This window comes from Thermobia domestica, chromosome 13 (assembly GCF_964235325.1).
Source record: "Thermobia domestica chromosome 13, izTheDome1.hap1.1, whole genome shotgun sequence".
NCBI classification, from domain to species: domain Eukaryota; kingdom Metazoa; phylum Arthropoda; class Insecta; order Zygentoma; family Lepismatidae; genus Thermobia; species Thermobia domestica.
Window position 1 is genome coordinate 63,940,514 of NC_137466.1, and position 25,520 is coordinate 63,966,033.

The 25,520-nt window shown below is 33.2% G+C and overlaps 1 protein-coding gene across 4 annotated transcripts in view; it reads right to left on the bottom strand.

The window, feature by feature from the left end:
• The window catches only part of Pdk (pyruvate dehydrogenase kinase), a 171,877-nt gene that overhangs the window by 35,523 nt on the left and 110,834 nt on the right, over positions 1-25,520 (bottom strand). Inside the window, exon 1 of one of the 4 annotated variants that reach the window (XM_081735822.1) lies at positions 11,730-11,943. The exons of 2 other annotated variants lie outside the window; for them this stretch is intronic. In XM_081735822.1, the coding sequence (XP_081591948.1) occupies positions 11,730-11,829 (100 nt within the window). In that variant the 5' untranslated portion in view covers positions 11,830-11,943. Of the gene's footprint in view, positions 1-11,729; positions 11,944-25,520 lie in introns of those variants that run through there. One more of the 4 variants, XM_081735824.1, reaches the window with a different exon arrangement.

Sequence of the window (25,520 nt, forward strand, 5' to 3'; positions counted from 1 at the left end):
TACAATATACATTGTATTAATAGTAACGTAAAATACGTTGTGAGAGTAATAACTTTTAATGAGTTGAGTCTTCGATAATTTATGCTGTATGCGAACAGAAACGGGTTATGGAACACTGCCCTGTTACAATCAGGATTCAAATCCCTGAGTTAAACATCCCATGTGAAGATTCTTTTGGTTTCCTTGAAAACATCAAGCAAATATTGATATAGTATTTCAAGGTCAGGAGCCAGAGATGAAAACAGTGTCAAGTGAACTTCCTTTGAATTTATTTATTTATTTTTTCAGGGGACTGAAATGTTTCGTTTTTTTTTTTTTATTTCATCATTTATAGTTGTCAATTTGCTTTCATACAATAGATTTTACAATTAAAAGACATTTGTAACACATGATGATCGTACCATACGTCACGTATTCTATCGGATACGTAATAATAATTCGTGAATTTCTAGTACTCGTTTTTAATGCAACTCTTTTCCGTTTTTGTGTATAATTATCCAACTATAATGTTGCGAAAATATACGTAGAACTTTAGTAATTATCTTTCTTAAGTGCGTTTGTAGTGTCTTCAAATCACTTGTGGTATCACCAAACAATAAATAAATAAATAAACGCATTTGTAATCATCATAAGTGAAACTGTTACACGTTAATAATTTTTTCAATAAACTTATTGTTTTGCTCATCGAGTAGTTTAAATCAAATTTACATATCATAAGGAAAGATTTTGTTTCCATTTTAATGCAGCCCGTTTTTGATTGCATGTGTGTAATTATCCAAATATAGTGTTAAGAAAATAGATGTATATCTTGAGTAATTTCCTGTTTTAAGTGAGCATTTTGAATTTGTAATTCGCATACGTAAATACAGTAATGGGTTACACACGAAGAATATATTGTAAATTACAATGATGATTTAGAATATTGTGAATTTTTTTGTATTTAACATGTTTTTATTTAAAAAATGTAAATTGTATGCATTACGTATTTATGAAAATGATTTTTAGTATACATGGTTCAGAGTTTGATTCTCGATTAAAAGTATAAATATTCACCTCGTATAGTAGAAGTATAAAGTACTAGCAGCGTTCACCCCGCTTCGCTGCGGTCACCCCGGAACGCAATAAACTTTGTTACTTAGATAATTTTTACTTTTTCGCTTTCAAATTGCAGTAAATGTTAACATTATAGCGCCTGTCATTTATGTTAACCCGCCGAGTGACACGGTCATGCGGGTTGCATATAAATACGTTTATTTTTACCTATGATGAACTAACAAAGGATTTGTACGTATGGACACTTGAATGGTCAATTATCTCAAGACACTGGTAATTAAAAATTAAAGTGATATGATAAAAACCATCTAGGGTCCAAATCCTAATAACCCCCCAAAAATAAAAGAAATTGGTTCAGCCGTATTAGCGTGATGAGGGAACAAAGGATTTGTACGTTCTCTTTTATAATATAGATAAAGAAAAGCTACCAAAAAGATGATTTTACATGTTTTTAAAAAGCGATGGAACCTGATGTGATTCAGATTGGAAGCTCTTATCGAAAACAATACTTACTATCGAATTACAAAACAAAATTATCAAAATGAGTCTTCTTTTCAGAATATTCTGGTTTCTTTCAAAATGGATGACTCTACTGGAACCTTAATTGCGAATCTTATCACCAACACTTTTCAATATTCTATGTTAAATACATATATATTTCTTAATGTAATATCTTTAACGAACTTTTAATTCTTATCAGTCGACCATGACATTTAACCTAATACACGGAACAGTAGAATGTCTTGTTGAAAGCGCCAAACGCACGCACATAACTTGAGCTCATACAGAAAAGGGCAACCTATTACCTATATCACTCCACTTTACAATCTCTTGAGCAACTGTTGACGTCAGTGTCACGTCTATAATTCGACCTTAATACTCAATTATTATTCTACTAATACTCAACACACAACTTTTCATGAAACAAGCTGAAGCAAAATGGAAAGTAAACAATTCGTAGAAAAAAGATGGCAGCAAGAGTAAACTTACTTTATTACCTATACCTAATATTTTCTTCTTTCTTTTCTTTAAGAGGGAAAACATTTTTGATGGAATATAAGAAACTAAGATCTTAAATGTTGTCATGATAGGATATACCAGTGGCGTAAATAAGAGAGTTGAATTGATTTTGAGTTTAACGTCCCGTTCAGCAACGAGGCTATATGAGACGTGCAGCTACTGATTAACGTGGAATCCGAACCACAGGAGCTCCCGCCGGGAATCGAACCCGGGTCTCCCACGCCAAAGGCGCGTACGCTAACCGCTTAGCCACGAAAGAGCTCACGCGTAAATAAGGGAAATCTCGGGATTTTAACCCCCGCTTAAACACGATACTGTGCATAATAGACTATATTAGGATATGTATACAAACGCCTGAAGTCACGTGAACATGTAAACCTGAACCCCTTTCTGCGTACGCCACTGGATGATATGACCTCCTCGTGACTATATGGTTAGAGTACCCGTTTGTGCGCGGGAGACCAGGGATCGATTCCCGATGGAAGCTCACATGGTTCGGGTCCCACGTTAAGCTGCAGACACACGTCACATATACTTTGATGTCGTCCGACATTGTATTATACAGTAGTACACAGTATGTATTTAGGTGGAACTGTTTGTTTCATTCTGACACAAAAGAATGAATGATATAACAGGTTATCTCTGTAGAAGTTGGACACAATTTACTTTTCTGAAACTTAAAAATCTTACAAACTGTACTACATTATCTTAACAAATGATAAGTGTTTAAAAACAAATAACTAAAGTACAACAAAGATATACACATCTTGAACGTTATTTAACATTATAAACCCACCACAATTTAACATAACACTTGCAATCAACGTTTCTGGTATCATTTCTTTAATAATTTTGTTCTTGAACGACAGGGAATCTTTGTACGATAAAATAATTCTAAACAAATTTCTGGCATCATATATACTTCAATGTGAGTGGGCATTTTTGCTCTTTCAAATATGAAGGTTTGTTTGCGGAAAACACTGAACACACACTGGTACAAACTTCATGCTCTCTAAATGGTTTCGGTATGTCAAAATACAGCCAATACTGAGCGGTGATGAAAGGAGCTCACCTTAAAAGAACCACTTTTCGGTACACAATCTTGATCTGATTAATAACTGCTACCTTTAATGAAATTATTTCTGCGCTTTGTACTTTTGTCATACCAATTTCTTTACTATCTAATAACATTCGATTTTACATAATAACTAAAATTCGAAAATTAACACAAACTTACTTTTTAATTTTGTCTGCAATTATATGAATTATTTATACTTTTACTTATACATCCTTATACTTTACGTTTATTAATTGGAAATTTTTCGTAATCTCGGAACTCTACACACATCTAGTAAACAAAAGCTTCACATTTAAAAAGAGCAGGCCTAATTAATGGAAAAATACGAAATTCCGAAAAATTAGGAGCAACAAAATTCGACCTGGGTATACCTATACTGATAATTCATAATATACTGAAAACTACACAATAATCATAAAAATAAGTAAAAATACGATCTCAAACATTATGTACATGAAAGTTGATAAAGAACAATAATTTCACCCAATTAATGTATTAGATTATTTTAAAAGAACTGAAAAGATGAAAATGAGTTAATTATTCTTTTTAAAATAGTGAACGAAAAACAAATTCATAAGTTTTTTTTTTTTTTTTAACTTCCTCATGACCATGAAGTCTTGCATAAAGAAAATAATGAATCCAATTAACACATTCGTTAAATTTAATATCCACGCATGCAAAACAATCGTTATCTGTTATATTTTAGTAATTTTCACTTTTACACTTATCGCACTTGAAAATTATAAATTTGATTACCTTTAATATCTCACAACGACGCTGAAAAGCAGTAAAAGTTCTTTTGGGTATCATGTATAGTGACATTCGATACCTATAAGCAGTTGTACTCTTTTTTATCGTCGAGATATCAAATAGTCTAAACTAATCAACCACACGTGATTGCTTTTCATAAGAAAGCATTATAATACTAAATGGTCAATGTATTTCAAAAATTATATAATTTGTCATACTAACTAAAGTGCCCGTTTTTTATTTGTTATGAGATAAGATTAAAGATAAATATTAGGAGATATAGGCCTACAACCCCGCGGATATCTTGCATCGTGCTCAATGTGTATTACAAATATTTTCGCAATATTACTTTCATTCACTCCTCGTGTATTGAGCCCCCGTTCAAAGAAATCTGAAATCACCTCTGTAAACCACCCCCGGCTTCTGGCTCGGAAAACTTGTTGACAATAGTTCAAATTCACAAGAATTTCAGAATCGTTCCTCAATCTAGCAAACAACTCCTCCTCTCTGTCTGCAATACTAAATTTGCGTAAGTAAATGATATATACATATATATTGTCAAAAAGACCCGTATACCAAATTTCGTGCTTTATGTCCAACGGTTCAGAAGAACTTTACCTCATTCCTGATACTATATTGGATTCATCATGAGGAAATCTTAGCATTCCTGATGAAAAGATAGATTTGCATTTTGTGCATACAATGTAAATATATCAAATTTCAAGGTATATGGGCGCTTTTTGTGTGAATCTTGTTCAGAAGAAACATGTAATAGATCTCAATTTCCCTTTTCCTCCATCCCCTTTAAGGTGGATTAAGTTCATGCAAATCAATATGATAGTAGTATTGTATACCAATATACCATGCATACCAAATTTCATGTTCTTATGCTCCACTTTTTAAAAAATCCTCTGTTCCTCGTCATCTACATATTGAATTTATTTCCTGACTCATTCGGAGTAAAATTTCCGAAATTTGTGGAATGGGATATTCGTATTTTATGTAACAAAATAAACTTCCTTTTTTACGCGCCTAGCATACTGATCTTGAACCTTTTCCTCCAGCTCTTTACAGTGTAGTTTCTACAATTTGTGTAAGGCAATGTCATGTTTGTTGTGTACTTCTTAGGTGTTCCAACGAATCCAAAGGATTTAATATGCTTTGTAAAATAATGCACATTTACAAAGTAGGTAGTACTCATATAGTTACAATGGACAATTAAGATTTAAGAATCGAAGGTAACATAGAGCAAATATATCCGACGTTTTTAGGGCTTCGCTCTCTCCATTTAACTCATAATTACTTTTGCACATACTCTCATTGATGTACCTGATAACATGTTTAATTTCCTTCTTGAGTTCTCGCGCCGTTCAAAGTTAGTGTTTGTAGACCTTTGAAATTTCAGAAGCCTAACTGGTCAGTTCTGATTATCACTTCAAAAGAGGACTTGGCCCAGGAATTTCTCACGCAGCAAGAGAATCATCTTGTAGGAAGTAGCGTCTTCTAGTTTAAATCACTTGTGTTCCATTTTAATTCAGTTCAAACGAAGTCACAGAGGGAAAAAAATATATATATACGATACAGCTCTCCATTAACCGTTACGACATTTCCATCCTCAACCTGAGATACGATCCTATCACTCTATCAGCTCGAAATCCACACTACACGATTACGTGTACGAACAATTACCAATTAAATCACACAACGTGTTGCATAAAACAGACCTGGCATCCTTAAATTGGAAGCTTAACGTGTTTATAATGATGTAAAAATATTTGTCATTATTCTTTAAAAATACATTCTACTAAGCATATTAAGTCCGCCGCTCTTGTTCGGACACTATTATATCTATCTAAAGGATTACAGATATTCTTTATTATAATACTAACCTTGATAATTTTGTTTATACTTCTTACGAGTCAAATTAATGAGAAAATATACTTTTTTGTCGCATTTCCGCTTTAATTAGACAAGCATTGTCAAAACGATAAAAAGATGAATATTTTCTTAAATAGTAGGTTTAAGAATTTTTTGGTAGATCGAATTACGTTTTAGAACTTACCGTAATTAGAAATGTATAAAAAGCAATTAGAAGTACGTGAAAGAGAAACTACGACATCTGGAAAGCTTTGATAGCAGAGCCTTAAGAAACAACCTGGCCCACATTTGACTAGAAACTATGCTGTATCAGGAGATAACGGCGACGCAGAAACAGTGTTTTTTTTTTTTTTAATTACTTCTAAAACAACATCATATAATTTAGTGCTTTATGTCTAACGGTTCAGAAAAACTTTACCTCATTCCTGATACAATATTGGATTCATTATGTGTAGTTTGTACTTTGCTAGCACTGTAATGTGCTGTCGCTTTTTCAACCGTTGATAAATTATTATGTAGCACAATGAACGTCTTGCAGATCAAAACGGTGAATCAGAATATTATTGAACTCATTCTTACTTTGATAAGGTTCTGAGTAGAAGTTCACTTTTCTTTTAACAAAAATTAAATACTTAAAAATTAAAATTTTATAATGATTTTACTCAAGTAATATAAACTTCTTATGCACGTATATTCTGAAAATTTATGGTGAAAATCTAACTTCCCCAATTGTTAGATATTTCACTGTAAGCATTCCGACTATTAAAAAAAAAAAAAAAAAAAAAAAAAATAGTTTTTCGTACAGAGAAAATAAAAAAAAAAAATTCGGTGAAATATAGCACTTTGAGACACCCTATTTTCACCGTAAATTTTCTATTTAAAAATATTGTGGAGGAGACGAACGGCAAATGAGAGTAAATGATGAAAGAGAAAAGATTGTGAAAGAAAACAGACAACCCCAAACCCACGAACACTATGTTCCCTAGCACAAAATCGTTTGGCATGAAGGGCTCTACTCAGAATACATATTGTTTTACCAGCGAGACACTGTCCCATTAAAGTTAGGATTCTCTTTTTACGAAACGCTTCTTCGAACTTTTGACTTCACGCATGTCCATTATCAGCCGTATGTTAAAATATTTAAGGAATTCACTTTGCTGTTCAGTTCATAGTAAACACGTGGTAACTGCCAAGTGCTTCATCCTTCATAATGTTTACTTAAAAATTAGAGAAAAGAAATAAACACCTGCCTGGTGGATGTAATGAATAGAGTTATTTAGTGCCAAAGTAGAATTAACTAACCTCTTGTTATTGTTTCAAAGTTCAATTACAGACAAGTGTAGTGCATATAGTCTTATATTAAACTTTTGATTTCCTGAAGAACTGGGACAATAATTTAAAAAAAAAAAAAAAAAGCTTCGTGGCAGCAACAACTTAAAACTTTCCTGGTGTGATTTATGAAGACACCGAAAAGTCGAGAAATATAGAAAATTTAAAATTTCATTATATATTTTACATAATACAATTCTAGTTTTTTTCTTTTTTCTTCTTCTTTTTTTTTTTTTTTTTTTAAAGATGTTTTCGAGATGATCATTGTTGAACAATTCAGCACTTAAGTACCAAGATTCTCAGTAAATGTTCTAAAGAATATATATATAAAAGCAGTTGGAAGTTATAAAGTGGAATTATACTTATTTGTTTCCAACATTTTGTTTATATTAAGTCTTATGATTGTTCTTTGTGAAAATTATATCTTTTTCAGTTTTAAGATGCACAGCATTTGCTGGCTACTGGAAAATGTACCATCAGAAATTAGACGTCCTATTCCGAACACGTTATTTTTAATACAGTGCTTGTGCACGAGGAAATGCCTGATATTTAATGTAATGTACCATGAACAACACTTCTTATCTTGATCTAGCAATTTATTAGACATTTGTTCCGAAAACCCTACCTTACTTGTTCTTGTACAAGCACTTGTTCAAGCACAAGTGACAGCTTGAAAGTAGGGTTGTCATTTTGGGGCTAAGCCTAAAGCGACACACACTTATGTGCATATCACCGGTTTCTCAAACAGATTTTTTTTTTTTTTTTTACATGAAAATCATATTAAGAATAATAGATGGTACATATATTCCTGAATGAGAAAAGGAAAACTAAAATCACATAATCAGCTTGCTGACAGTGACTTAATAAGTAATGAACCATTGACCTAATCAAAGAATAACCTCAATGACACTGACTACTGTTGCCAACGAAAAATTATGATGATAGAACCATATCGATGTCTCGATAGTCAAAGATATACATAATAGGTCGAAATTTACAAATGTCAATAAAAATTTCTGTCACATATTTTGTAAATGTTTTGAATAATTTGGCGTCCTTTTTAAGCGTGGCAGGGGACTCTAAAAATTTCTTTAAAATTCAGAATGTCCCACCTAATTCGGGATAGATTGCAACCCTACTTGAGCATCGAAGAGAAATCAAATATTTAAGAAATGTCACACGAACTTTAATGCGTACACTGTATATACCAGTATGCAACTACTAGAAAGAAACGCAAGGTAATTATATTATTAGTTGGTTCTTCCCATGTAAGTATAGAACTCATGAAATGTTAAGAAGCATAAGTAGACACAATTGGGATGGATGATGAGCTTCGATTTAACACTTTCCATTATACATCTCTCTCTCTCTCTCTCTCTTTTTTTTTTTTTTTTTTTTTGACAGTAGTTGAATATTTACCACAAATAATGCAGCTGTATCGATGGAAGTTTCATAGTGCATATTAAAGGATAATTTATTAAACTAATAATAGATATTTTATGAAGTCTATGCAGTGCATTATTCTAATATGAGCATGAATCTTCTTTTTCCTCACTACATCTGTATAGTACATGTCCTTTTACACGCAAGTGAAGAATGAGAGGACTCTCAGAGGGAATGAACTGTTATACACAAACATACAAAGGTAGCATTTTAATTTCTAGATGTATATATATGTTAGAGTAAGTTTGTAGCAAACTTGGAGAAGTGATAAACGATGTCAAATGGATTTGAAATTTTTATAAAGTTCCAAATGCTTATGCTACGCCCCCCCCCCCCCCTAAAGCAGTGCGTTACCAAACTAACATTCCAGATTTCAGAAGGCATATATTTTTACTACAATTACACCAAATTTCACATTAATTTACCAAAAAATGTATTCCCGTGTGTCCTTACAAAGGATATTTATGGTCATTTTTGTGAGATTTTTGTACAGTGTCAGTCATTGGTACATGCAAGGAGCATCAGAATATAAATTCTGTGGCATTTATGATAAATCTGACACTCACTGGTATTTCCACAACAAAATTTGGAACTTTTATAAAGATCCATTATCTTATGCTACGCCCTCTGTGCCCCCCTCAGGTGGTGCGTTACTAAAATAACATTCCAGATTTTACAACCTTACCATTTTACTACAATAACAAATTTCCCATTAATTGACAAAATTAAAATATTTTTCCCGTATGTCCGTGCAAAAATAATTACGCTGAATTTTTAATGTGACTTTTGGATGGGGGGTTGTAGCCCATATAAGTTACTGGCATATGCAAGGATCATCAAAATATTAGTTCTGTGGCATTTGTGCTGAAACTTATGCTTACTGGCGTTCCTAAAATAAAAATTGGGATTTTATTAAACACTCCACCCACCACTTTTTATGCCCCTTGCCCCCCAAAGGGGGAGCCTTACCCACAATAATGTTTGAGACGACTCCACTAACATTGCGGATGAGTGTCATTGCATTTGGTATCATATAACACTCATTTGTACCAAAATCCTTAGCAATAGTTATTGGAGAAAACTGCCTCCAAAATTTAACATTGAATCTCCCATAAGAAAAATGAACTTTTGTGTTTATGTCCCCAAAAGAGGGGCTAAACAGTAATTTTCTCTACTTTTGAAATTTGAAAAATTCAGACATTTTTCAATAAAAATGCCAAATTTCACATTAATACTATGAAAACTTCACATTCTGCCAGAGCTCTAGAAAATTACACGAATTATGGAACAGTCTATATACATATATATATATATATATATATATATATATATATATATATATGTGTGTGTGTGTGTGTGTTGTGTGTGTGCGCGCATGAAGCTTGGGTACAACTATATTGTTGCTTGCAGCAATAAAGAATTGTGAAATGTAAGTACTAGGTTCCTTGGATTTGAGTTTAGGATCTCTTTCAACATCGAAACTACATGAGACAAGGAGCTGCAGCTTAACGTGGGATCTGAACCAGATGAGCTCCCAAGGGGAATTATAATATAGTTGTTTGTTTTCTGTAGGGATTCCAGATTTTCAAACTGAGAAACCGGAACACCCTATGAAAAATGAAATGAAATCTTTGAGTTTTACGTCCCACGGTTATGCCGGGTAGGCTAAAGAAGACGTTGATGATGAGAAATTAATGAAATAGTGGAATGAAAAGTGGGAGGAAACAGGAGTAACCCAAGGAAACCCACGCACACGGTGTTTGTCCACCACAAAGTTTACTTGGCGCGAGCTGGGATCGAACCCCATGTACCAGAGGTGAACGCTCTACCACTAACACCCTACGATAATTTATAGTAAATTCATAGTTAGGCACTTATTTTCTGCTGAAAATACCAGAATTAATTATATAATTCAACACACACCAAAAATGAGTGACAGAGCGCTTATTATTCCTATTAGTTGAGTATCGATGACTAATAAAAACGGTATTTTCTCAATATCGCACGAATAGTAGGTCTATTAACTTCTGTTTTGGAGTAAATGCGGGATATCTGAAGTTCGAAAAAATGGGGGCGGAGAGGACATGATGAAAATCCGGGACGTCTAGAATCTCTATTTCTATACTGCAATAATATTATAAATGTCCCAATTTCCTAAAACTATTCCGCAACTATGTGAAACTACATACATATCGTAAAATCTGGCAAATCTAATACTAGCTGTATCCACTTAAGGACTCATAATAAGCAAACTTAGCCCACTCAATTCCTGTAATGTTTGTAGATAAGGAATTCGCATTTGCCGTCTGCCTACATTGCTGACTGTTTACTGTTCGTGCCTCGTTTCCTTTTTTTCTTTTCTTAGAATCTTATCATCATCAACATCATTATAGTATCGTTTTGAACTCTTCCCATCATTTTCTTAATCCTTCTTTACATGTTTTGAATAAGATTAAAAAAGAAAAAAAAGAAAAGAAAAACAGTTGAAAATGCTCCAAGAGCATTGTCAGAACGACCTTAAAAAGATTTTTTTCTTATTAACTTCTACAGACTTTATACCAATTGTTCAATGTACTTTATTATTATACTCATTAAATAATTCTTGTAATATATCTATCCATTTATAATCTCTTTCAGTATTTTCCACATGGTTTGTTTGAGTTTTGTTAAAACGTTCTACGGTATGTTGTTATACGAAAACATGTTCGAAATGGAGGGCTAAAAATTGAAAAATTCCCAAAATATCATCTCTCTATGACTTACGGTTCCCGAGATATGGCTCCCGAAATCGGAACTTTTTTTTGGCCAATATTTCGGGAACGGTAAGAGCTACGCGAAAAAATCCATCACTTTCTCAGATAGTTTTTGATGCTCTATCGAAATTCTCAAATAATACACATCACCAGTGGCGTATTTAGGGGGGTGGCTTCCGGGCTTAAGCCCCCCCCCGAAATCTTACTTAGTATAGTAAAGTAAATGAAATATCTTGCAGAATTTTCACATTTCCAGGCAAAGCCCCCCCTGAAAGTTAGCAAAGCCCCTCCCGAAACAAAATCGTAAATACGCCACTGCACATCACTGACATAGATAATTCAGTAAGGGACTAGTAAGTTCGTTGACTAGCAAGTCTACCCACAAAAGATATGCCCAGGTGATATTACATGCTGTATTAACTTACCGAAGTCTATGAACTTCTTAATAGAAAGTGGAGATGGGTTGAAATGTGAATAGAAATCCAACATTGAACTCAACTGTTTTATCACGCCGGAGATTCGCATCTTCCGTTCACAGATGAAACCAAGTGTTCAAGAAGAAACGCGTGATCGAAGAAGCTATCACTTCCCAACGATGCCTGTCCTCTACTGACAACACAAGCAACAGGCACTGATCTTATGAACTCGCCGCGGTTATCAATAAACACCAAGTAACTACTTATTTGACAACACAGAAAACCTTGCGTCTTCTTCCCCACCCTTCTCCAATGTTCACACACGATAATTGTATTTCAAAAGCGAGTGCGCAATAAGGAAAAAGTTAATATCTAGTAACCAATTGCCTTTCTTACAATTGCTCAACATGTTTACTCGTTTATTACCGTGTAAACCACAATACATCAATTCACTAGAAGAAATCAGAAACATTTCACAGAAGGAAAAGAATGAACTGGATATTTTGTACTTAAAATGTATGGAAACAGGCCCGTATCCAGGGGGCCGCCCCCCTAAAATTTTCACGGTAGGCTTGCAAATGAACTTTAATATGGTGATGAACTATAATATTGTTGGATCGGGCCCCCCATAACTTCAGCCCCCCCTACATTTTTGGGCTGGCTACCGGCCTGTATGGAAATATAACCATTCGCATAATTTTTTTTAAAAAAAATAAATTAATAACAAACAAATTAACGTCTACTTTAGGGGAAAAAAAGTTAATTTAAAATTATTGATGAACTGAAGTGCCAGAGCATCACATAAAATAGTGTCGGTGGTATACTATAGGCATCAGACAAATTTTATGTATGTAAACGTTGAATTTGAGGCTAAAATTCCCATCTATGACAGTGGTTCTCAAATTGTGGTTCGCCTGTTAAGTCCTCTTAGATTTATTAAAGATAAAAAAAAATCCATTTTAAGAACTGCGTATTACTGTAGTGCAGAATCTCGAAGAGGTACAGATAATAACAGATTATACATATTAACAGGGTACAGGTTATACAAACTATACTGCTCATATAGATGTATAGTTATAAAATATTCTTGACGGCTTTCAATTATTACAAACAAAAACTATTTTTTTTTATTTTCTTTTAAATATAAAACTACGTGAATTTCAATAAATACTATTTTAAAAATATACTAGTTGAACCTGCGCTCTCTACACAGCGCATCATTCACATATGAGCATGAATCTCTGTCATTTCTCACATCTGTACATGTCTCTTCACAGACACAAGTGAGAGAAGTCTTAATAAAAATCGGCAAGGGGTACCATAAAGGGGAGATTTTTTTGATTATTTTTTTCAATATCTCTCAACGTTTGGAAGATTTGAGACTACTTCCGGTTGGATTTTCTAATTCATGTATGATCAGTGTATTCTTTCTTGTTGCATGCAGTATGTAATAAGCAGATACATTACATACACAATTAATTATAATGTCTGTCATATATGGTGTTCACTGAGCAAAACATTCCAAATAATAAAGATTCATCTTAGACTGGAGAAATGGTTATCCTTACTTTTTCATTATCATTTGGTCATGAAACAAATGCCTGAGATATATAAACCCCTATATACAGCTATGTGATGTTGGAATGTATAACTTGTAGGATTTTTTTTTTTTTAATTTCAACATTTCCAGTGTATCTCTAAAAATGTAATAAAGAAATAACGGCCATGCTTTTAAATAGACCTATTCAATTAGAACTGGACAATCTACACAAAATTTGAAATCGACCAGTGAAAATGGCGCGTTTCTAGCACTTGTGGTTTTCGGGATCTCATTGTCGAAAGGATTGGAGACAAACATATAAACCTAGCATTTTAATATGTAAACTTATACTGGAGTACGCTTTTTTAAAAAAGATACACTTGCTTTCGAAGGGGACAGGAGTAAAGTGGTCCGTAGAACATTCCGACTAATAAAAACTGTCAACTACTTGAATAAAAATAAAGAAACGTTGCCTTAAGATAGCACACGAAGTATGTTTGAATGTATAACAATATTGTCGGGACACAATACAACACCACGACAGTGTTATCGTAATTTCGGTTAATTATGCCTGTAAGCCAATACAGACAATAAATAAAGTACATGTTGGTGAAGAAATGAACGCAGAAAATAAATTAATTTAAACGTTACAATCCATAAACATAATGTTTGCTACCAGGGGGTAAAAGCAAAGGGGAACGCGCGCAGACGTCCTTCCCCCACTTCCACAAAATATCTATGGCGTCCTCCACTTTCTACAATGGGCAAAAGTAGGCACGGGGGACAGCGTGTCCCCTACCATTTCAGATCTACTTTTATCCCTGTTTGCTACCTTAAATTCCACTTTGCTTGAGATTCCATCCGCCGATCCTGCGGGCCTATCTGAAAATGCTTGGATATCTAACAACAAAATAAATAAATAAATAAATAAAAATAAAAATAAAATAACGTTATATATCTGAACGTCTTCCCTCCCCGTTTGTTATACAGAAATCGGTTCAGCTGCTTGAGTTTGAACATGGATATATGAGGTTAGCGCTCTAACACAAACTTACTCCACTCATCCACACATAATTTGAAATAATTTATCATGGTTTTTACCAATGGGATAGACAAAAGGAGAAATTCAGGTTTTACCTCTTCCTTGAACAAAACATCATGAAACATGTTTACAAAAATCCTGAAAAGATATGAAGTTCGGAGCTTGAAACTCTCCATTGATGAAATTCTAGACACGCTACTGCATGATGTATTTCTAATATAACATTACGTTTTGCCAATTCAAAACGTTCAGTTGCAACCCGATACTGTAAGACATCTACAGTTGAACTGGAGATGCAAACATATATTTGCCTTACGTATCGATCTTTGGTTTCCAGCATTGTATATGCGGCTACCAATTAAGCTACGAAGAAGATCAGTCAGGTACATGTACCGAATCTAATTTTCAGAACTCAATTTAAATCTACGATCACATCTATAAAGTTATCAATATTTGTTTCCATTAGGGATATACACGAGATAAGTTCAGGCTGTCTCGCCTCGAAAAATGTTTCTATTGTAAGAATTCTATCTTGTTACGAAAATTGTCTCATATCTCGTTTTGTATTATTATTTACAATTTAAAACTATTCAATTTAAGAAAAATAAAATACGGTCCGTGACTGGCAAGAAGCAGTCGGTATCAAATCTAGAAGTCGGAGGGGACAAAATTGAACAGGTGACTAGTTCTCAACATCTGGGTTAGTATTATTAGTGATGACATCATGACATCTAGTGGGAACGTGAAATAAAAACAAGAATAGGAATGAAGGAAGGAAAGTAAATTTTGTGGGCCCTTTAATAAATTCAGAAAAGAAAAAAAACTCATAAAATGCTTCGTGTGGACAATTGTACTATATGAAACAGAAACATTAACATTAAGCAAAGATGATGAAAAACACTGGAAGCTTTCGAAATTTGGGCTTAGAAAAGAATGGAGAGAATTAGCTGAGTCGAATGGAAAAGTAATCAGGTGGTGTTATAAATAGTACGGTAGAAAAGAACAATATGAAATGTAATCGGAAAGCGAAACTGGTTGAGAGATTAGTTAAAAAGGAGCTGAATCATAGACATGCTAGAAATGAAATCTTTGAGTTTTACGTCCCACGGTTATGCCGGTGAGGCTAAAGGAGACGGTGATGATGAGTAATGAATGAAATGGTGGAATAAAGAAAGTGGGAGGAAACGGGAGAACCCCGAGGAAACCCACGCACACGGTGTTTGTCCACCACAAAGTTCACTTGGCAAGGGCTGGAATCGAACCCGGAACCCCAATCACCAGAGGTGAACGCTCTACTGCTGAGCCACCGCGGCCCTATGGACATGCTAGAGCAGCGTTTCCCAACCGGTGTGCCGCGAGGAAATCGAAACAAAATTATTAATTCTGTGGCAACCAAATTGGAAGACATGAAAAAAATGTATATTTGTATTTCACATTACTATGAACCGCTACATTGAAAAAAAATACTGTAATTATAATATATTATTGTACATACATTAGTGTGTGAAGGACCCTTTGCGCATTCTGTCCTACAGTCAGAAGAATTAAATGTCAGGAAGAAAGTGCATTGTTTGATGTGAGGAATGACCGAGGTTTGAAGCTCCAGCACTCTCAGCAAGACATGGCATCATTCTGGATTTCTCTCCGGAGAGAATCTCGAGCTATTTCTGCAAAGGCTGTGAAAGTTCTCATTCCCTTTTCAACATCCTGCTTAAGTGAAGCAGGATTTTCTGCAATGAACACAATCAAGTGTAAGAACAGGTCACAACTGTTAACACCGGGACACGATATATGAGGGTTTGTTTATCAACTATCCGTCCACAATTGACGGATAGTTGCACATTAATTTTGCTTCGTGCACCAACTTGTTTTACTTATTTTTGAAAATTTGTAATTTTCATATATTGATGAACAATTGTAACTTTCAATAGATATTATGGAAAAATTGTTACATTACTAATATTACTGAACAATTCTAACCTTCATATATTATTTAAAAATTGTAACATATATTATTTAAAAATTGTAACGTTGTAACCATGTTAATAATTTTTTAAATTATATTTGAAGCATATTTGAATTATAAGTTTCATGCTGTGTTACTTTACTGTGCATTTTCAATGTTGTAAAAATAAGTATTTGTTATTATTATGATCATTATTGCTTCTTTATTATTGCAACTATTTGGTAACTAAATGTTCAAATATCATTCAATTCTTTCGACAAAGCAAACATGCATACTAATTACCTACATTTGTATCTTCAAAGTACAAGAGATATTTGTTTGTTCGTTCGTTATTTAGTGATCATTTTTTTTTTAGTAAAAGGTTGGGTATTGTTTTCAAAAAAAAAGTGTGTTTTTAAAAACCTGAGTCCTATATTTCATTCAATTGTTTTCTATTTTTAAATCAGAAAGAAAAATAAGCATAATGATTTATCATAGGGAACAAAACAGTGATCGAGCTTTCTTTTTGTGAGAAGGTGATCAGTAATTAAAAAAAAAAAAAAAAATACCACGGTATTTTATATTTAGAACTAATATAGGGTGACCAGGCATACTCTTTTTAAGAGTATTATACTCTTTTCGAGGTTCATATACTCTATACTCTTTTTTCTTCCCAAAAATATCGAATTATACTCTTTTGTGGTATTTCCAATTTCATTTAACGTTTAATGCATTTTCTCATTGAAAATCGCACCTTTTTCCTGTAAAAACTTGGACGTTGACAACACTGTTTAGTACTTCGTAATATAGACCCGCTGCGCTGTGCTGCGTTTCTCGTCCTCGTTGCATTGTAGGGTTGCCAGATTTTCTTTTTGTAAAAGAAAAAAATAATAATATAACTAAACTGGTTTCATTAGTTAGTACTAAAACTATAGTAAAGACGGCAAAATTAAAGTGATAGATTTATCCAAACTTTCAACGTTTTAATTATTAAATTGTTAATTAAATTGATTGAGTACCTGGAATGATTTATATTTTCGGAATTTATATCTAGTATTCCTACAGTTCATGGCACGGGGTTTTGTTTTCCCTTCAAAGTGAGTCAGTTCTTGGTAGTGGGAATCGCGCAGTGATTATTATTCTAATTAACGTGCGTACGTACACTCAATCAATTGTATTATACGAGGATTGAAGGGATTTATTCTATTAACAATGTCGCAAGGAAAATGTCAGTATAATCAAGCGTTTGAAATAAGCTATTCTTGCATTAAAAGGACCCGCACTAACGATGTTTACGAAGCATGGTGTAGGGTATGTAAGAAGGAGTTCTATATATATATATATATATATATATATATATATATATATATATATATATATATATATATATAAAAAGGAAATATGATATAGAAAAAATAAAGGGAAATATGATATAGAACAACATATAAAATCTAAGTCGCACACTGAATGCTCATCAGCTTCGAAGCAGGTAAGTTGGATAGTTTTTTCACCACAGAATCTTCAGAAGAGCTAGATTTAATTCGACTAGAACTTGTGTTCATACCATAATGTTAAATATAACCACTCTTTTAGAAGCATGGACTGCACTAGCAGACTTTTGAAATCAACAGTGAATAAAAAATTTGCATGTGCAAGATCGAAAACGGAGGCTTTGTTAACAAATGTGGTGGGAGTGTGGTCAGAAAATATTTTAAGTAATAGTGTTAAAAAGGCTCCTTTTGTTGTTGATGCTTGTGATGCTTTGAATCGTAAAGCAACCAAACTCATGCCTGTTTTAGTGCGGTACTGTGAAGTCGATACTGATACTAATGTTAAAACATGTCTTCTAATAATTCATAGCATATCAAATGAAACCTCGGAAACTGTGTCGAACGTATTAATGGGTACATTACATCAGTTTTGTTTCGAAAATAAGGTCATCGGTTTTGTAGCTGATAATGCACCAGCAAATTTTGGAAGCATAAAAATAAAACAGGAAACGTGCATAGCGAACTAGAATGCAGGTTGAAGAAAAATGTTTTGAGTATCGGGTGTGGGGCTCATATCCTTCAGAATGGAATTTATGTGGCGTGTTCGAGAGTAATACCGATCGATGTTGAGAATTTGGTTTTTAAAATATACAAGCATTTCAGTACTTTTACTGTAAGGACAGAAAATTTGAAAAACTTTTGTGAGTTAATTGGCTGTCATTATGAGGGTCTTTTGTATCACTCAAAGACGAGATTCTTGCCTCTTCCGTGTTGAGAAAAAAAATTATACGTCAGTATGAACCACTTAAGGGGTACTTTTTGAGTGATGAAAGCGCTCCAATAGCCATAGTCAATTTCTTTCGAGACGAAACAACTGAGTTGTGGCTGTATTTCCTGCATGCTCAGCTAATCTTGTTCACTGAAACAATTACAAAAATTGAAAGGGAGGATATAACAGCGACTGAAGTTTCTGTTGAATATTTTGAACTTCTGAGGAAATACAAAGATAGAATTGAACAAAACTTTTTTTTCCGTTTTCTGCTAGAAATTTACTTATGAAACTTGTAAAAGAAGGGAATATAAAAGAGGAATAAACCTACTCAGTGTCAAGAAGGTTTTCCTTTGAAGTGATAACATACAGTACTTAGAAATGTGGTCACAACGTTTTTTGCGGAGAAGTAAACAAGATGAAACATTTACTACTTGACACATCAGTTGCCTATGAAGAATTTCAGGAGTCCTTTGCATATTTCTATGAGCAGGTAAAACATGTAGACAGTTCGTTGGAATTCAGTGATAATGATATTTTTGATAGTTACTGTGCAATATCCAGATGCGTTAAAGAATACCTTGAACAATGGGGAGAGAAAAGAGAGATACAATGATGGGCAAATGGAAAATAGTGCGGGCTGGGTCAAATTTAAAAGTGATTGTGCCACTCGTGCAATTCTTGTTTACCGGGCACTAGTGTTGATTGTGAGAGGGTCTTCAATGCTATTAACACTTACCGGAGCGAGGAAAAAAGTCAACTCACAGTGTCGACTCTGGAACAAGTGATGAAAGTGAAGATTAATGTAAGCATGACCTGTAAAGACTGGCAGATTAATGTAAGACTGGCAATAAACGATGACATTAACTTACTCAAGAAAGCAAGATCGTCGCAGAAGTATGAATGATGGTGAGTAAAACTGTTTTAAGTATTTAACTCATTTGCATGCGCATTCGATAAAATACTGTAATTCATTTTGTCTTCATACTTACTGTCAACTTTTTTGGGGGGATATACTCTTTTGGATTTAAAAAAATCTGGTCACCCTAACTAATAATAATATTAATATCATCTATGAGTGTGCCGCGACTAATCAAGTTCCACCCGTAGTGTGACACAAGTTGAAAAAGGTTAGGGAACGCTGTGCTAGAGGATTATGGTGGCAAAAAAGAAGGGAGAGGGTGGAGTACGCTACAGTTGATGGATTGCATCAAAACAGAGAAATCGTACGTGAAGACAAAAAAGTTAACTAAAGACCGTGGTGCATGAAAGCTTTTAAATTGCAACAAGTGACCTGCCAATGATAGCAGAATACATGATGATGATATGAAAATTTTAAGGGATAAAGAAATCGCTCTGAATAATGTGATATTTCTTGGTTTTTATTACAACAATCCAATACAGTATTTAATTTTGACATCTTGGAAACTAATATAGCAAAAATTAGAGGAAGTTCAAGAACACAATGTCCACAAGTTCATTACACCCTTTCAGGATCAATCCTGGGATCTTTCGTACCAAATGAGGGTCTCTACCACTCAGTAACCCTATATGTGCACCCTTTAAATAGTAATGATGCTCATTCAACTTAGCATTATTGTTACTTTATTCTTTGTTTTTGGTTTTTGTACATAAAGGAATAACATCATAGCTTTAAAAATAGACTGGAAAGTATAAAAATAAATATTGTAGTTAATAAAATTATAATAATAACCTATAACAATAGTACTATTACATAGCGAAATTTAAGTCCAAATAACACGTCTTCTCTAGGAAGAAACAGTTACCATCCGCATGGTATTGCGGAAGTCTTCTCTGTAAGATAATTACAATACCGAACACTTCAGTATCCGGAAAAAAAATTGTAAGTCCAAGTACGCATAGAGCAGTTTAAACAAATTAAATTTCACATAATTTAATTCGGTGATCTTATACCGGGTGGACCATTTATCTTAAAACACTCTGGTTACTAATATATAAAATTCGATGAAATTTTGTAACACGCAAATACCACAGGGGGACATTAACGTACTCCGCAATACCACACAATTAACAACTTTTCCAACCTATCAAAGTTTCATATCTTTTAACCACTTGGTATTGACTAGAAGACGAGATGAAAAATAAGGTTCTCATCTCGCCTCGATTATCCACAAGTTACTCGTCGTCTCGTCTCGTTTTGTAAATTTATGTACAAAATTTATGCCCTGATTTTTTTTTTCTTAATTTCATGTAGAAATTATCAGATTCGTTTCGCGTCACTAGAGGTACAGTTCGCAGCAAAAAACCTGCAACATGACACTGTAAGTTTATTGTGAAACGACAAATTCTTTTATTCCAAAATAAGTGTGCAGGGGAGTAGCTATATGTCCTAACGTCACCAAAACAAGATGGCGGACGTTTAATTAAACTGATATCACGCTGTATTACGGGCTTTTTAGCGTTGCGGTGTTGCCAAATTATGCCCTAAAGGGTTGAAATTCCCTATATTTTGTATATTTATAGTGTAAAACATGCAACATTGTAAGATATAATTTAATTAAATTTTGATATCAATTTAATTAACCCTTTAATCAAACTCCTATCAAAATGATTAACCCTTTAATCAAACTCCTATCAAAATGATTACCCCTTTAATCAAATTGCTATTAATTTATTCAATTAAAGATGATTTCGTAGAATTAATGTAATCGCGTATGATGATATACGTACCGTTATTACCTTATAGTACTATTTAATTATATCAAATTAACCCTTTAATTATTTTTATTGACTGAAATAAATAATATAATATTTACTTACCGCTGACATCACTACATCCATTGGAGATTTGCGATTACAGCGCCATGAAATTAGTAGCGGGAAAATTGGGCAGCATTTCCTGCATGCTGTTTTGAAAATGAAGGAATGAATGACGGGCATTCCTGGATCCTTGAAGCTTCTATTACTAGGCTATTGCCAAATATAAAAACTCTGAGAAATTGATTTTAGTGTTTGTTTTTGTGTAAAGTATATATGCTTTATATATACCCTTTGACGCTTGTGATTGTATTATTATTATATGCTTATGAATAACAGAAAATTATATAGAATTGATAAAGAACTTGATTTCTTCTGTGCAGAATATAAGTGATTGGTGCTGCCATCTGTTGTACATTTTTACATTTGAGGAGGATAAGAGAAATTTGTGTATGAAGCGGGTGAGATTTGATATGATTGGAATGAAATGCGCTAAGAAAGAAAATGAAGAGACATATTTACAGTTATGTTAAATCTTATTGATTCAAAATTGTGCAGGAGATGTAATATCCATTTTTTATCTTTGATTGTTGAATTATATAGAAAGGCATGTGTGACTGTGCTATTGCACATTTTGGCATTTTAAATTTTGATATTATTTAATACTGGTCCAAGGAGATTGATATTTGCGATTTAATGAGTAGAAGTATTTACATATTATTTAGATATAGACATACCGGTAACTTTTTACTTTTTGTTTTAACTTGTTGGATTGTAAGAGGAATACACAGCGCGGATTATCTTACTTACGAGACTTAATGTTGACGGTATTGGCATTATTGTGAAGACAAGAAATGATTGAGGAAATGTATATTTGGGAGTAAGCTAGTTGTTATTTTGTTTTATTGTGAAATATTATGGAAAACCTACCTTATGTGCACACAAATTTTTACAAAGTTGGATTTAGCTTTTTCGGTGATACATACTGTTAACGCATACCGGAAATGGAATACGGATTAAGATTGATTTTAAGATAGAGTGTACTGATGACAGAATTGTTTGCAGAATGAACATTTTATGCTTGGAACAGAATGTGCTGTACGTTATATATTTGATTAAACTTAGTATTTTAGGAATAATATTACCTTTAGGAATACGTTACTAACCATATTTAAGAAAAGTGCCATGATACATTATTGATCTTGTGAATTAGCTTTTACTTTGTATGATGCATTGAGTTACTGAACGCTAGGCATTTGATTTAGTTTTTGTTGATGCTGTTGGCATTGAATAATACTATAGGAATATCATTTTTGACTCGCTTTGCTATGTTATTTTAATATGCATGTATAATTGTTTATTTTTATAACTACATCTTAGAAATTTTGTTGTACTTATGTAAGAAAATTGCGTTGTATTTTTATGTACGAGGTTTACATTTAGTTACACGAATAAAATAGATGATACGATTAATAATTTAAAATGATTTGTTTGAAATACTATTTGGGTTTGGACATTTATGCCCATGTTATTTTGTGACGTATGAGGGATGACCTCCCTTCCCTTTTGCTGAACAGATTATTTGATGAAAGAAGGGGAAAGGATAGGAGATGGAAGGAACTGGCTTGGAATTTGAATATTAGGTATTATTTTGGCATTTACGTGGTATGAATGAGGAAACTCCAGGAAAAATTACACAGGCAGGTTGTTAGATTTTTTTTTTTTTTTTTGAGAGGCAATGAACATGGGACCATTTGTATTGAAGTTGAGAGCGCTTGTGACATTGCTATGTGTGGACACAATTTTTTTATTTGTGAACGTATTTTTTATAACTTATATGCATTTGTTTGGATAGCTTGTATTGTATGAGATGACGCTCCTGGTGAGCAGAATATTTGATGAAAGGGAAGGGAAAAGAAAAAGATAGGAGAACGAAGGAAGTGGCTTGAAATTTGTATATTAGGTATTATTTTGGCATTTACTCAGTGTGAATGAGGAAACTCCAGGGAAAAATTACTTAGGCAGGTTGTTAGACTTTTGAGCGGCAACGAACATGGGACCATTTGTACTGAAGGTGAGAGCGCTTGCGAGAATGATTTTGGGGACACATTTTTTATTTGTGAAGCTATGTGTTTATGATTTTATGTATTTGTTTGAATAGTTTGTAGTGTATGAAGGATGACGACCCTTGCCGAGCAGATTATTTGATGAAAGGAAGGAAAAGGATAGGAGAAGGAAGGAAGTAACGCGGAACTTGTATACTATATATTATTTAGGCATTTATTCGGTATGAATGAGGAAACCGCAGGAAAAAATTACTTAGGATGGCTGTTTGACTTTTGAGCGGCAACGAACACGGGACTACTTGCACTGAAGGCGAGAGCGTTTGCGACAATGCTACACGAGGAACAAAATTGATTTGTGAACGTACGTGATTATAATTTTATGTATTTGTTTAGAATGTGAGGAGAGGAACTTTTATTTTCTACTATTAATATATAAGATTTGTAGAAATTATGGATGAAGGATGTAGTGTGTATTGTGAAATATTTGAAACTATTGAAGCGAATGTTAGGGGGGATATGAAAAGTCGATATAGTGACTTTAATATTTTGACTATAATTATTTAGGAATATATGTAGGAAGATGAAATATTTTAGTTTTATATTTGGAGGTGAGCAGAACAGAGACCAGAGCATAGCGTTTGGTGCCGTGATTTTTTACTGAATTAACTATTTGTCAGTTTAGTGCCATTGATTTTGTTTGTTATGCTTTGTCTTGGCTTTGTAATGAATTTGTGGTAGGAGTAGATATAACTGGTTGCAGAGCGACGATACAGAAAACATATAGAAATGAAATTATGTGCGTATATTTGTAGGATTTGATTTTGGCATATAGCAGGCATAAAACTTAGCCGTTTAAAATTTACAGTTGTAAGGATCTTTTTATTCACTTTATGAGCTACAGCATAAACAGTATTATTGCTTGAAATAAAGACAGTTACACTGACATTTGATGGTAGAAAAACATAATACATGATATAAAAATGTAGAAATACTTATTTGATATTATTATTATTTTCATGTAAAATAAGGCTATGCGTTTTGGAGAACAAGGAACAAATTTGATTATGAAATTATATTTTAATTAATGAACGTGCACACGAACTATAGGCATTGGAAAACATAATTTAACCTATTTAAATAAAGTGAGATCTGTTGTGGAAAGAACACTTTGTAACCAAATTTGTATAATATTTATAATTTTGTTTACTGTATATGGTTTGTCATGGAAATATATTTATGTAGACTTTGTATGATAGGTTTAATTATTGTGGATGCGGGAGGAAACGGAAGAATTCCTTGAAATTTATATGTCTATTGTTATATATCGTAAGTTTAAAGCTTCCCTGAACTAAGTCAGTTTGCTTTAGAATTGAGACATAGAGAATGATTTGATTGATAAATATTGGTAGATACGTAACGACTAGCTTTTAGTGTCACGCTTGGACGTGATTTTTTTTAGTTTAGCTTTTATTATTTATATCTTTAAGTATTGAACAGCAGTATTTTATATTATTTATTATATTTAAAGAAGGAAACATGAGCAGAAGAATGAAAAAGTTATGAATATATGGATTAACGATGTTATTAAATGACGAAAGTTGATTGTATACTTGGTGAAACGCACATTGGATACTATTCAATGAAGATTAAGTTAGGACTGTAATATACATGATTTACTAGTTTTTATTTTAGGTATTATTTTATGCAGTTCTGAAAGAAATTTACTATAAATCTGACTTGCTTTATGTTTGAGAATAGAATTTTGATCAGAGAAATAATATAGATATTTATATAAACCCTAGGGATTTGATTTTCCGGTGGGAACTCATGTGGTTTGAATTTCACGTTAATTAGTAGGTCCACGTTTCGTATAGCCTTGCTGCTGAACGGGACGCTACCCCAAAATCAACTCAACCTTTGGATTTCACCAGTTAAAATTTGGAATATTACAACCTATATATATTTTAATATAGTGTTTCTCAACATGTGGAATTCTAGTTTATATTTATGACACTTAAAATATGAGAGTATATATATGAGAACGTATATGCGAAAAATTTTTGTAGACAGAACTTTTTTTACTTATTTAAGAATGCTGTGTAGTTACAATAGAGAATTTTGAACCCGATTTTTAATTTATTTAGGAACTACCATATACAATATTATAATTATTTACGGTGAATGCGGTAGCAATAACAGATTGCGTGAA